This window comes from Hemiscyllium ocellatum, chromosome 16 (genome assembly GCF_020745735.1).
Source record: "Hemiscyllium ocellatum isolate sHemOce1 chromosome 16, sHemOce1.pat.X.cur, whole genome shotgun sequence".
NCBI lineage: Eukaryota > Metazoa > Chordata > Chondrichthyes > Orectolobiformes > Hemiscylliidae > Hemiscyllium > Hemiscyllium ocellatum.
The window spans coordinates 12,565,756-12,580,401 of NC_083416.1; the positions used below are offsets into that span (position 1 = coordinate 12,565,756).

A 14,646-nucleotide genomic window follows, 5' to 3' on the forward strand; every position below is an offset into this window, starting at 1 on the left:
CCCCAGTGCCTCAACTTCACCATGGATATCCAATCCCTCTACACCTCCATCCGCCATGACCAGGGCCTCCAAGCCCTCCATTGTTTCCTCTCCAGACGTCCCCAACAGTACCCTTCCACTGACACTCTCATTCGTTTAGCCGAACTGGTCCTCACCCTTAACAAGTTCTCCTTCGAATCCTCCCACTTCCTCCAGACCAAAGGGGTAGCCATGGGCACACGTATGGGCCCCAGCTATGCCTGTCTCTTTTGTTGGCTACGTAGAACAGTTGATCTTCCGTAATTACACCGGCACCACTCCCCACCTCTTCCTCCGCTACATTGATGACTGCATTGGCACCACCTCGTGCTCCCGCGAGGAGGTTGAGCAAATCATCAACATCACCAACACATTCCACCCTGACCTTAAATTTACCTGGACCATCTCTGATACCTCTCTCCCCTTCCTGGACCTCTCCATCTCCATTAATAAAGACCGACTTGACACTGACATTTTTTATAAACCCACCGACTCCCACAGCTACCTGGATTACACCTCTTCCCACCCTACCTCTTGCAAAAATGCCATCCCGTATTCCCAATTCCTCCGCCTCCACCGTATCTGCTCCCAGGAGGACCAGTTCCACCACAGAACACTCCAGATGGCCTCCTTCTTTAGAGATCGCAATTTCCCTTCCCACGTGGTTAAAGATGCCCTCCAACGCATCTCGTCCACATCCCGCACCTCCGCCCTCAGACCCCACCCCTCCAACCGTAACAAGGACAAAAGGCCCCTGGTGCTCACCTTCCACCCTACCAACTTCATATAAACCAAATCATCCGCCAACATTTCTGCCACCTCCAAAAAGACCCCATCACCAGGGATATATTTCCCTCCTCACCCCTTTTCGCCTTCCGCAAAGACCGTTCCCTCCGTGACTACCTGGTCAGGTCCATGCCCCCCTACAACCCACCCTCCCATCCTGGCACCTTCCCCTGCCACCTCAGGAACTGTAAAACCTGCGCCCACACCTCCTCCCTCACCTCTATCCAAGGCCCTAAAGGAGCCTTCCACATCCATCAAAGTTTTACCTGCACATCCACTAATATCATTTATTGTATCCGTTGCTCCCGATGCGATCTCCTTTACATTGGGGAGACTGGGCGCCTCCTAGCAGAGCGCTTTAGGGAACATCTCCGGAACACCTGCACCAATCAACCACACTGCCCCGTGACCCAACATTTCAACTCCCCCTCCCACTCTGCCGAGGACATGGAGGTCCTGGGCCTCCTTCACCACCGCTCCCTCACCACCAGATGCCTGGAGGAAGAACGCCTCATCTTCCGCCTCGGAACACTTCAACCCCAGGGCATCAATGTGGACTTCAACAGTTTCCTCATTTCCCCTTCCCCCACCTCAGCCTAGTTCCAAACTTCCAGCTCAGCACTGTCCCCATGACTTGTCTGGACTTGTCCTACCTGCCTATCTGCTTTTCCACCTAACCACTCCACCCTCTCCTCCCTTCATCCCCTCCCCCACTCACCTATTGTACTCTATGCTACTTTCTCCCCACCCCACCCTCCTCTAGCTTATCTCTCCACGCTTCAGGCTCTCTGCCTTTATTCCTGATGAAGGGCTTTTGCCTGAAACATCGATTTTGCTGCTCCTTGGATGCTGCCTGAACTGCTGTGTTCTTCCAGCACCATTAATCCAGAATCTGGTTTCCAGCATCTGCAGTCATTGTTTTTACCTCATTAGGCTACAGTGGACTTGTCTATTTAAACGGAACCATTTTCACGACTGAAAATGATGAATTGGGGTATGCAATCTGCAGCAAAGCAGAGACCCTCCCTTAGGAAAAGAGAAGAAGAAAGCTGTTCTCCAACCAAGATCACCCCAAGGGATGGAAGAGTGGAATTAACTTATGCTGTATCCCTTTCATTCAGAGGGTGGTCTCAAATCTCACCTGGACAGCTCTGATGGGAGTAGCTCCTCTCTCGATCCTGTTCTTAGTGGATTAAGTTGAAACAAGTTTGAAAATTTCTCAAATCAATCCTTTCTGTGAAGCCCGCACCCCCGGCTCACAAAAGCGATTTGACACTAATTATCCATCACCTCCAAACAGGGGTGTCAGATGGAAAAATGGACATTTGTCCTGGCACAGATAGACTGTGCCTTACTGAGGTTACAACTGAGGCACATCAATGGGCTACATTAGACTTGACTCTGCTCAGAGTTCTGAGGAAGGGTCACCGGACCCGAAACGTTAACTCTGATTTCTCTCCACAGATGCTGCCAGACCTGCTGAGCTTTTCCATCGATCTCCAGCAACTGCATTCCTCACGTTCTCCCTTTTCCATCAGTGCCTGTCTTTGGCTCTGCTTTACAACTCTGGCTTAGACAGCATTCATTTTCATAAGCAAAGTAATTCACAAAAGGAAGCTCCTCATTCATGTCAAATTTAACATTTGTTTTAAAAAAGAGAGAACGCAACATGGCATAATTAAAAACGGAGGAACCTCAATTATCTGAAGGACACGGGCAGGGAGTATTTTGTTCAATTAATCGAATTCTGGATAATCAAATGTCAGATAACATAGTTAAGGCGCGCGTCGGGACCTTGCGATCTTGCCGGATAATCTGATATTCGGATAATCAATGTCGGATAATCGAGGTTCCTCTGTATTCAGGTTTGAGAAGATGGAGCTGTATCTCCAAGGATGGGAGTTTCCTCATCAAAGCTGTACTTGATGAAGGGTTTAAGGGGTTTGTCTTATGCGGGAAGGTTGAGCCAAAATCACTGGAGTTTCGGAGGATGAGAGGCAATCTAATTGAAACATAGAAAATAACTGAGTGGACATGACAGGGCAGATACTGAGATTATCACCTCATGGGGCAATTAGAAACAGGGGACATGGCTTAAAGCTGATGGGCTTCCAATTGAAGGCCAAGATGAGGAAGAATTTCTTCTCTCAGAGGGTCATTAAGTTTTGGAACTCTCTTCCGCACACAACAGTGGAGGCTGTTGAAGATATCAAAGACTGAATCAGGCTACCAAGGGCAATGGGGACAACTGGCAGGAACGTGCAGTGAAGGCCAGATCAGATCAGCTAAGATATTACTGAATGGGAAAGCAGGTTCGATGGGCCAAATGACCTTTTCCTGCTGGCATTTCTTATAATCTTACGACTGTCGACAAATTGTTGCATCGTGATTTAACATCATGGAGTGGAGAAGTGATGTTAATCGAGGAGATGGGAGGATATCCATCAGAACCCACTAATGTATTCACCCTTGACTGGTTAATCTCCTGGGATGTTTGCATTCTGGAAGTCAATGTGGTCCAAAGAGCATATCCATGGACACCTTTATAGCTTTGGTTGGTAGTTAATAAAGACACAAATGTCCAATTCCCTCAGAGTCTGCTACATTGGGGATTCCACAGGGTCCCTGAGCAAAATCCGTATTGATACTTCAGAAAAAAAAACTATTGGCTAATGGAAAATCCAAGCCTATCTTTACAGGCAGTTTCTCTGCTGACTATAAACTTGTCCTTGTTTTTTGCTGGCGATGCAATATGGGGCTGCCCTTCAGTTTTTTCATTTTAGCCTCAAAATCTAGTGAGGTAAAGAGAGGGCTATATAAAGAAAATCACTAAAAGTCAGTGTTTATATTGAGCATCGGTAAAGCCCCAGAAAGGAAGCGACAGATTAAAGGCAGTTAAACTAAACAACAACCCATAATTATTGACACGATTCGCAAGCATCATGATCACATTCCAAAAGTCGTGCAAATTTTCACCAAATCCTGTCAAGCTATTTTAGTAGAAAGATCTATTTATAGCATTTGTCAACAGAAAGTGTTTACAAAATGCTCACTGCTAAAATTAAATCTTAAAGTAGCACAAAACTCTACTGTAATCAAGTATCCACCTTTTAAAGTCAGGTATTATGCTAAAGTTTAATCTGTGCTCCAAGGGATGTATTGATATTACTGCATGTAAAAATTCTATGCTACAGTATGGACATTATAATGACCGTATGTAGGGTATTCAGTGTATAATTTGTATGATTACTGCTTACAATAGCATCTAATGTGTGCTTTAAGTAATACATTACAAGCACTTGTATAAAGTTATGTTATATAGTATAACTGTTTAAAGTTATCCATTTCACAAGTAACTTGCTAGTCATTAACAAGACAAAACAACCGATACTAAATCTCAGGGAATACAACCTCCAGATCGAATCTTGAGAAAGGAAATTGCTTTTGCTTGCACATTCAACAGAAAACCAAAACAAAGAAGAATAATGGCACTGAATAAAACCACTTGGCCCATCTTTTCCCTGTGGTCTAAAGAAAGAATTATCCTTCCAGCTCTTCACTCAAGAGCTCTGGAGGTGACGGCACCTCAAGGGAGCTAATGCTTCATGTTACTTTTTAAATGCTATGACAGGTTCTGCCTCTACAACTCTCTCAAACCAGGAGTTCCAGAACCTAACCTGGATGAAACAATTTCTCATCAATTCCCTTCTAATCTTTCTCCCAATTACTTTGAACCTGTGTCCCTTGGCTATTGACCTCTCTGTTAATTGAAATAGGTTCTTCCTATCCACTCCAGCCTGGCTCCTTACCAGTTTACTTTTAGCACATGCACTTAACATCCCTACGTCCTCTACATTTCTCAGAATCCCACCATTTATTGTGTACTCCCAGATGTGCCTGTCCGTCCCAAATGCATTAGCTCACTCTTCTCTCAATCGTTTTCCATTTGCTATCTTTCCGCCCACCTGACCTGATCATTAGCATCTACCACATATCCTATGGCGTTCTCCGTCGCTGTCAGTCACATGATCAGTTTCTACTTCATTTGTAAACATCTTTATACATGAGTCTAATCATTGGTATAGATAATGAACAGCAAGGGGCCCTGCATTGAGTCTTGCTACACTTATTCACTTCCACCCTCACTTCACCACCCCTCAGAAATAAAAATGTGAGCATATAATCGCAAAACTGATTTTGACTTTCTGTAAGAATGGGCAACCTGAAAATTCTCGGTGGCAGTTTGTGGAATCACTCCCTCCAATGAGAGGAGTGCGCAAGGTGGAGCTGTTGTGGATGGGGGGATGGTGGTGGTGTGAGACAACTCTATGCAGTGTGTCAAAGCCTTACCTTGATTGGCAGCTTGAGAGGACTCGGACACATTGACTGCCAGCTGCCCACTGAAGGAGTTGACCCCCATCATCCCTGCATGGACAGATGTGTTACTGAGAGCTGGGAGTTGGTTGTGGTTCCGAGGCACACTGTACAGGGCCTCTGCAATGTCAGCTGCTCGCTTCAGGATTATTTCCTGCCAGGCATTTTGAAGAAAAAGAAAAGTTGTTAGCTGTAAGCACAAGAGAAATAAGCTGACTGCCAGCAAGGTAGAAAGTATTTAAACAAAGATATATTGGTGTGCAAAAGCATTAATCAGTCGCACTGTTAACCTCCTAACCTTATTCTTCCCCTCACCAGGTTTTGTTTCCATACCATTCATTGGCTGTCAAGGTCCCTAAATCTCCAATATCCGTCACTCCCACATCCCTCAGAATCCTGTATCTCACTCTCACAGCCCTCAGAATTCAGCCCCTCACTCCCACATCCCTCAGAATCCTGTACCTCACTCCCGCATCCCTCACAACCCAGGCCCTCACTCCCACGTTCCTCAGAATACTGTACCTCACTCCCACATACCTCAGAAACGTGTACTTCACTCCGACATCCCTCAGAATCCTGTATCTCACTCCCACATCCCTCAGAATCCAGCCCCTCAATCCCACATCCCTCAGAATCTTGTATCTCACTCCCATATCCCTCAGAATCTAAACCCTCATTCCCACATCCCTCAGAATCCTGTATCTCACTCCCACATCTCTCAGAATCCAGCCCCTCACTCCCACATCCCTCAGAATCCTGTATTGCCCTCCCACATCCCTCAGAATCCTATATCTCTTTCCCACATCCCTCAGAGGATACCCTATCCCTCAATCACCCAGTAATACGTATTCAGATTCCTCCTTCCCACATTGCCCCCAGCCCTTGCTGCCAATGTGTTATCCTTAAACAATGAGATACAGAGCCCACCATTACCTGGTTGTTATGTGGCATTCCATAAAGCGCCTCCACCAAGTCAGCCGCCCTCTTTAGTATAACCTCCTGTGGAAGAAAAGGACAATTGGCAATCAATCATTTTGATTCACGACTATTCAGATTCATGGATCATTTTGCATCTATGTGACACAGTGAGAATGGATTGGCTCCAGATCCAAGTCTGGTGCCCGTTTGGCATCAAATCAGATTTTATTCTCTGCTCGTCATCGCACACAGAACCCCATCAGCACCCACATTTCTGCCAGACCTCTCGGAGATTGTTCCTGCCCCCAAGTCACGTTCACAAGCAAGGAGTTGGGTCTGGATTCCTGAGTCATTTTCCCGGTGTTTAGCAGGAGGATGTAAAAACCGAAAGCCGCTGTAACCGCTAGTTGGGCTGACAGCAGCTATGTCAGCATAGGCCCGGGGCGGGCAATGTTCAGGCCTGCTTGACTTATCGACACCCAACAGGCTGATGGGAAGCCATGAAGGAGAAAGTGAGGACCGAGATGCTGGAGATCAGAGCTGAAAAATGTGTTGCTGGAAAAGCGCAGCAGGTCAGGCAGCATACAAAGAGCAGGAGAATCGACGTTTCGGGCATGAGCCCTTCCTGATGAAGGGCTCATGCCTGAAACGTCGATTCTCCTGCGGGAAGCCATGAAGCCAGACAAACAGCTGCCCTCCCTGCCTGTGTGCAGTGTGCATTCTGCAAACAAAGCAATCCAGACTTATTATTGCAGAGTACAGGCAATTGGCTGACAATCCCTTTTTTTTATCAATGGAGTAACTCCCTGTGGTTTGAAACTGCTTAAAATTAAAAAGCCAGTGGGGACTGTATGGGTGGTTATTCATAATAGTGCCAACATTTTAGTAGATGTTTTAAAATTATTGATACGTTCACACAAATGCACATATATCCTGAATTTTCAATTTAACATCCAATATATCTTCTCTTTATAATTTACCTTTTTGTTTCTTTTGTGATCACTTTTGGACAACTTCCTTGTGTATTAATATTCCCCAGCGTTACAAGAGGTTGCATTTCTCGATATGCAATTGCACCTTTTCATCTCCAGGGTGTTATTTTTGAAAGGCAGTCACGGTTATCCTGTGGTCCAACACAGCGTGGAATGCATAGTAAGATCCCACAAACAGTGACTAGCTTTAATATTGCTGAGGGAGCTCAGTCGCACCAGGGGACCTCCTCGCTCTTCAGGTGGTGCCACGGATCTTTCAAGAGCAGGCAACAGACGGGGTCTGCCTTTCACATTTCATCCGATGTTCATTCAGTATCTCTGACAATGCAGCACTCTCACAGCACTTCACTGAGAAGTCAGAATAAGTGCTGCATTGCCAGAGTAGAACTTGACCAACAGACTTGGCACCATGTGGTGGAGCATCTAGTTACGTGCCAGGCCTTACCTCTTGCCACTCCAAATACCACGCCCGCCCCCCAGCCCACCATCACTTCAAATAGCCCATCCTGCTGTCATTTACCCCATGGTGGTCTGGTAGAAACTGGGCCTTGGGTGGATTTACTAGTAATAGCAGCCAGAAACTTCACAGCCATTAATTGACTGCCAGTTCCCAGGATTTGATGGACTGAATGGCCTTTTTCCACACTGTAGGGTTTCTATGGTTCTATATCGGGTGTGTTACATTTGCACCAGTATCAACTCCATCTCACCACACTCCTACCTCCTCCCACCTCCTCCCACCCCCGATTCCTGGGTCTTCCATCCCACTTTCATCTCATTCTGATCCAGTTAAGTGTCCAACTGGCATTTGCTGTGCCCACCTGAATACAGGCAATGCGGGTCTTAGTTTGTCCGTCCAGCCAGAAAGCAAACTGCTCCATTAAGTGCCACCCAATTAAGTTTTAAGCAAGTTTATTCAGACAAAAATACAATGAAATAGCCTTTCCCACAATCAAACACTCCAGTTCTCAAGTTTAAACAAAACAGATCTAAGCTCTGTCACATTATCGGCTAATGAAATTCAGAACAACAATTCCTGATATTGAACTGAATAGTTGAGATGAATTCACAGAATGCCCTTGAATTGAACACTGACAAAATACTGGCAGTTGTATTTACACACGTAACTTTAATAAACGTACTACCAAAGACAAAATCACCTTTTGAAATAAAAGCATCCTGCTGTCAATTTCACCATCGCGTACCCTGCATAAATCAGCTCCATTTTATATGACAGGTTAGGATCAACAGAAGAGACAATTCCTCTTGTCCCTGTCCAGTTAAGTAAGAATTTCCACTCAGTTTGTGCTATTGATCTGCAGAGCTCCTAAGGAACCGCAGTAGTACTGCTACTGTGTTGGAGGAGAAAGTGAGGTCTGCAGATGCTGGAGATCAGAGCTGAAAATGTGTTGCTGGAAAAGCGCAGCAGGTCAGGCAGCATCCAAGGAACAGGAGATTCGACGTTTCGGGCATAAGCCCTTCTTCAGGAATCCTGAAGAAGGGCTTATGCCCCGAAACATCGAATCTCCTGTTCCTTGGATGCTGCCTGACCTGCTGTGCTTTTCCAGCAACACATTTTCAGCTGCTACTGTGTTGGACCTATATTTGAGGAAAATATTGGCAGCAACACCTCCTTCAACTCTGTTTAACTGGAGTTCTCAACAAAGCCTTTCAGTGTCATTGTGACAGTTCTTTGATTTTGTTTTGATTTATTTTTTGTCACATGTACCTCAGTACAGTGAAAAGTTTTGTTCTGTGTGCAGTACAGGCAGATCATACCTGCATTTGGGACAGAACAAAGAAAGCAATGTTACAGCGCAGAGAAGATGCGCAAAGAGCGAGGTCAAAGATAAATTTAAAATTTGAAAGGTCCATTCAGAAGTCTCGTATCAGCAGGGAGGAAGCTGTTCTTCAATCTGTTGGTACATGTGGTTAAGTTTTTGAATTTGCCCGATGGATGCGGTTGGAAAGGGGCCTTTGTCAATGTTGGCTAGACAACATCACACAAAATGGCTACCCCAAAACTGCATCTTAAAGTCGGCTAAGAAGGGATGATTGAAAAGCATCAGTAATCATTCGTGTATCATCCCTTACATAGGGCTCAGGATAAAGGAAGAATTCAGTCACCTCATTCCAAGAGAGATGTCGGTATAGTGGTCACATCACTATTATCCACAAGCACAGGGAAGTAAGTGTGAAAACTACAAAGGCAGCTGCAGGAATTTAGATTTAATAAATAAATCTAAAATTGGTTTAGGATTTGAATCCATGAACTTACTGTCAATTTTCACAAAAATTTGATTCTCTAGTGTTCTTTAAGGAAGGAAGGAAATTCACAGCAAAGCACTTGACTCCAATCATTGATAATAGTCTGGCAAGCCACACTGGTCCAGGACAATTATGGATGAGCAACAATTCTTGCCAGCAATGTCCCATGAAAAGTAAAGACCGAAAGAAATGCCCTTTAAGACCCAACACTCCCTACCTCTTCTTTAAGACCCAGAAAGACTTTCTGACTCAAAGAAAAACCCTTATCCTAAATGGCTCATATTATGATTTCTCCTTCCTGCTTTTAATAACTTCCTGATACAAATTACTACATGCTGCAGTGGGTAAATTGCTTTTAGCCATTTAGAGCGACTGTATTCACTACTAAACAGCTTTTGGACAGCCCCGGTCCCAAGAGCACAATGAACTTTGTGAAATCTCTACCACTTTGGATGTTCAGGCAAGACAATAGTAGCTCATCTTGTATCATCTTTCAAATACTGAGCTACTGCTGTAATTTTCCCACATAAAACAAATCATTGCTGAGAAATCAGACACTTGTCATGAAGCTGCTGCCTTGTCTTCATCAGAACAGAATCGCAAGAACACCTCGATGAGAACAAAAATTTACACTAACATATCAGAACAACTTATAAGACTGTCTACTGTCTCATTAAACAGGACTGGCAAGATCAAGACTGGATTGCACTCTCAGCTTGCTCTTTATATTGTTCAGGTATTTATACTATCTATATCTCTTTAATACAGTGCAATGTTTTTTTCTTGGCTTCCTCTATTTTTTTGGGTTTTTTAAAATTCTTTAACAGAATGAGTGCATCGTTGGCCAGGCAGCATTTACTGTCCATCCCTAATTGCCCAGAGGGCAGTTAAGAGTTAACCACTTTGCTGTGGGTCTGGAGTCACAGGTAGGCCAGACCAGGTAAGGATGCAGTTTCTTTCCCTAAAGGACGTTAGTAAACCAGACCGATTTATCCAACAATTCGCAATGGATTTACAGTAGTCGTTAGATCCTTAATTCAAGATATTTACTGAATTCAAATTCCACCATCTGCCATGGCGGGATTCAAACCCCAGAACATTACCTGGGTCACTGGATTAACAGTCTAGTGATAATACCACTAGGCCATGGCCTCCCCATTTTGTAAGTAAGAGTTGTGCCTAGGCACTTTGTACTTAATATGGTGCCCTGCGTTAGCAACAGTGTACACTTTTCACTGTACTCCTGTCCTTTTGTAACATGAGTACCATGGCAATAAACCTAATTCTAATTCAAGATGACATTGTTCTTTGATTAGAGTGGGAATAGTATGACACAAATCAACGGCGTCAAGTGAGGGTGATGCAACATGTTAAATACAGACAAATCATTTCCTCTGAAAGGGGAATCGAGAAAAAGACAACATCACAGTCAAAACTAAATCCAGGCCAGTTAGGATTGAAATCAGAAACATGATTGCAAGGAACAGACATCTAGAACTGTAGAAATCGAGAAAACAGACAGTCCACCATAAGAAACCCAGGGGTGGGCAGCAGGGAGACCACAAATGGGCAGGAAGCTGGAACAAACTACAGGTATGGAAAGAAAGATTTGCAAGGAGTGTGCGGGAAAAAGATTTTCTGGTTGCAATCCGTAGCACATTCCAGGAACCTCACAATGTGTGTGGCGCTGCCCAGCAGGTGTTCTTACGTTTTGTGGAGATCCTGGTCAACTGACCTTTCTACAGGGCACTATGCTGCAAGGTTTCTTTGTGCACATTGAGAGATGAAAACCAAAGAAGGTGAGAGCAGACACTTTAGGCAGGTCAGTGGGTAAAATACCAGCAGTGAGCTGAACAGGGGAGGAGCTGGGAGGAGGTGCTGCAGGGATGTTGGCAACTTAGGAAGCAGTGTATTATTTAGAGTCATAGAGATGTACAGCATGGAAACAGACCCTTCGGTCCAACCTGTCCATGCCGACCAGATATCCCAACTCAATCTCGTCCCAGCCCATATCCCTCCAAACCCTTCCTATTCATATACTCATCCAATTGCCTCTTAAATGTTGCAATCATACTAGCCTCCACCACATCCTCTGGCAACTCATTCCATACACGTACCACCCTCTGTGTGAAAAAGCTGCCCCTTATGTCTCTTTTATATCTTTCCCCTCTCACCCTAAACCTATGCCCTCTAGTTCTGGACTCCCCGACCCCAGGGGAAAGACTTTGTCTATTTATCCTATCCATGCCCCTCATAATTTTGTAAACCTCTATAGGGTCACCCCTCATCTTGCGACGCTGCAGGGAAAACAGCCCCAGCCTGTTCAGCCTCTCCCTGCAGCTCAGATCCTCCAACCCTGGCAACATCCTTGGTCTCATCAATAACTGAAGCAGGATTCCTTACCTTTGTGTTCAATTCTGTTCAAAATAAAGGATAGCATTGCATTTCACTTTTTAAGCAGGATTTACAAGGGGTGGAGGTGACACGGTGAAACTTGAGCTGGGGAGGGTGTAATGTGGGAGTGGAGGTGTCGCCTGTGGTCAGGAGTAGCCTACATTCAAGTGGCTAGGGGTTCATTAAGTGACCACAATTGGACTGACAGGGGCAGGATGGGAAGGTAGGCCGGTGTAGACACGGATACATGGGTTGGGAGGGGAACCTTGGTTGCAGGTGGTGGGTGGGAGGAGGAGGGAAGATGCGATGTCTGTGGGTCAATGGGAAGGGATACTGAGAAGGAAATAAGGCTGGAAGTTACTGGCAGGGGAGCGCTCATCGTTAACCTTTCACCTTGCCAGAAATTGAAGCGGCGCAATAGAGAAGAAAATGGCCACTCTCAGAGCGAATGGGGTCAGCAACTCGTGACTGGGGTGGGAGGGTATCTACAGTAAACACCAATCACAGGGCTATTGAAAGGGCCGCTCCACAGCAAGGACCCTCATAGAGGTTGCGCAGCTGGCAAACTGTTTGACAGCTACACCTTTGCGTACACTGAGGGAGCCAAGCATTAGAGATGTTGAACAAGGAAGGACAAAATGTCACCATGAACCATGTTGGCACATTGATTCCCCTGCTTGCAGTGGGCTATCAGCGCAGACTTTGCCTGTGGTTGTGACCTACTGACCGTTGGTACAGAAATGCTTTTGGCGCCTACTCAGAGACTCACAAATGCAAGAAAGTTAATATCAAACACATGAGAATGATGTACAGGCCTTTTAATGGGGAATTATCAAACTAGTGGGCATTGTGCAGGAAGAAAAAGCATATAGTCACCTCAAAGCACTGGGTTCTGGTGGAACTGAAGAGAAATACTTATTTAAAAGTAAGACTGCTTATATTGAATCCTATAATAAGCATGGTACCAGAGGAACCCAGATAAGGAGATGCTTTCAGTCAGAAATACTTCTCCTCGAGCTATTTCTTGTTGGAAAACTAAAATGTTTCAAAACGATATTTACTGACTGCCCTGGGAGGATTTGCAGTTTCTCCCTCAAAGATGCTGTCGCTCGTGGAGTTATGGAATCTGGCCTTATTCAAATGACCCCTTGTCACTTGAGAGCCCAGAAAGTGAGTATCAGAAAAGTACTGAGGCCTGGAGGGTGAAACGGTCCAGTTTAGTTCACGTACACAGCCTTACACCCATCCTAACGCAGTCAGACACAGATGCATAGACGTGGTAAAACAATGACTGCAGATGCTGGAAACCAGGTTCTGGATCAGTGGTGCTGGAAGAGCACAGCAGTTCAAGCAGCATCCAACGAGCAGCGAAATCGACGTTTCGGGCAAAAGCCCTTCATCAGATACATAGATATAGACTCACACACAGAGACATATACAAACATGCATTCCTGAACATAAACAGGCACACAAATGTGCACATGCAAAAACCCATAATGTGGACGTGCATATGGACATCTATATAGGCACACACATATGTGCAGACATAAACACCAAATCCACGCTAACAAGCACATATAGGCTCACCAGATACATGCATATACATGCAAATACAGACACACATACATGCATGTACACACATACATAAAAACAAACACAGGAACTACTGGGGAGAGGGGGAGGCCAGAGGATCCTGCTCTGTAATTAACATCAAGTGTGCCTTCTGTGTGGTAGTAACCAGGACTTGCCCTTCTCTCCCATTCTGCAGACTCTGCCACACAAACAGAGATTTCTAAAAGAACTCAGTCGCTGCACCTTTAAGTGAGGCAGTGTGTGAGAGAACGGTGTTTGAGTCTGAGCAAGTCTGGGCCGTCAGGCACAGCAAATGTTACAAATAACACTTTTCACAGTCTGTGTGTAAGCAATGCATCAAAGCATGAAGATAGCAGTAAAAGACTTATAGGATTTATTCTATATTCTAACAACAAGAACATTAATTATAGTTAAAATTCACCTCATATAAAATAATGTAGTCACTATAGGCAACTTAGTAGTTATGGCCAATTTCCAGGCACTATTTAAGTGTTTGTATATATAAAGGCCCCTAGAAAGAAGGTAAAACACTTTAGTAACATAATTACATTCATTTAGCTGTCAACGTCAACATTTTCAAAAATCTTTCAGTCTATTTTCTGATGACAAGCTACTGGATTTTTAAATCCTGCACAGTACACAGTGAAATTGTTAGCATTTCCACTAACAGCCACTTACAATTCAAAGAGTTCTTTATGCATATCGAATGGCTGATGCTTTCTGCCTCTTATTTCTTTCAATTTCTGTGATTAGGGGTGCAACCTCTGGCACACGCCCCCACTGCCCCATCATTTAAAAAAAAACGCGCTCCCCTCCCCTCACACCAGTGACCTGGAGCTGGTAAGGGTCAAATGCCCTGCCGACTGCTCCTGGCCCGAGTGCTCACTCTCCATCAGTGAGTATGGCAGTGTGTTGCCATGTTGAATGTGTACACTCTGCTGTGGGTGAGGAGGGGTCAGTGCCAATGCATTCAGAAAGCTTGGTTGGGCACCCAGTTGACTGCATTGCGCTGGATCAACCAGCACAGACCATCTGGGCCAAGCAGAACATCTTACCCACTGCCCAACCTGGACTCAGTACCCATTGCCCAATCAAGAAATACCATCCATTGTCCAACTGAAACATGCCGCCTGGACAAACGTTATGCACAATCAACTGAAACGCGTTAGTCACTACCCAACTAGGACCATGTTGACTGGACAAAGCAGGAGACACTCTCCAATCAAGAAAAGCTATCTGCTACCCAACTATCTCATGCATCAATTGGAATCATGCTACCTGCAGCAGAACCAAGACCCGCTAC

The 14,646-nt window shown here is 45.0% G+C and overlaps 1 protein-coding gene across 6 annotated transcripts in view; it reads right to left on the reverse strand.

The window, feature by feature from the left end:
* Nucleotides 1-14,646, reverse strand: part of ebf1a (EBF transcription factor 1a) — a 482,981-nt gene that overhangs the window by 22,563 nt on the left and 445,772 nt on the right. For all 6 annotated transcript variants that reach the window (XM_060837039.1, XM_060837040.1, XM_060837041.1 and 3 more), the window contains 2 exons: nucleotides 6,112-6,177; nucleotides 5,155-5,332 (listed from right to left, as the gene is read on the reverse strand). In XM_060837039.1, coding sequence (XP_060693022.1) covers nucleotides 5,155-5,332; nucleotides 6,112-6,177 — 244 coding nt within the window. The remainder of the gene's footprint in view (nucleotides 1-5,154; nucleotides 5,333-6,111; nucleotides 6,178-14,646) is intronic.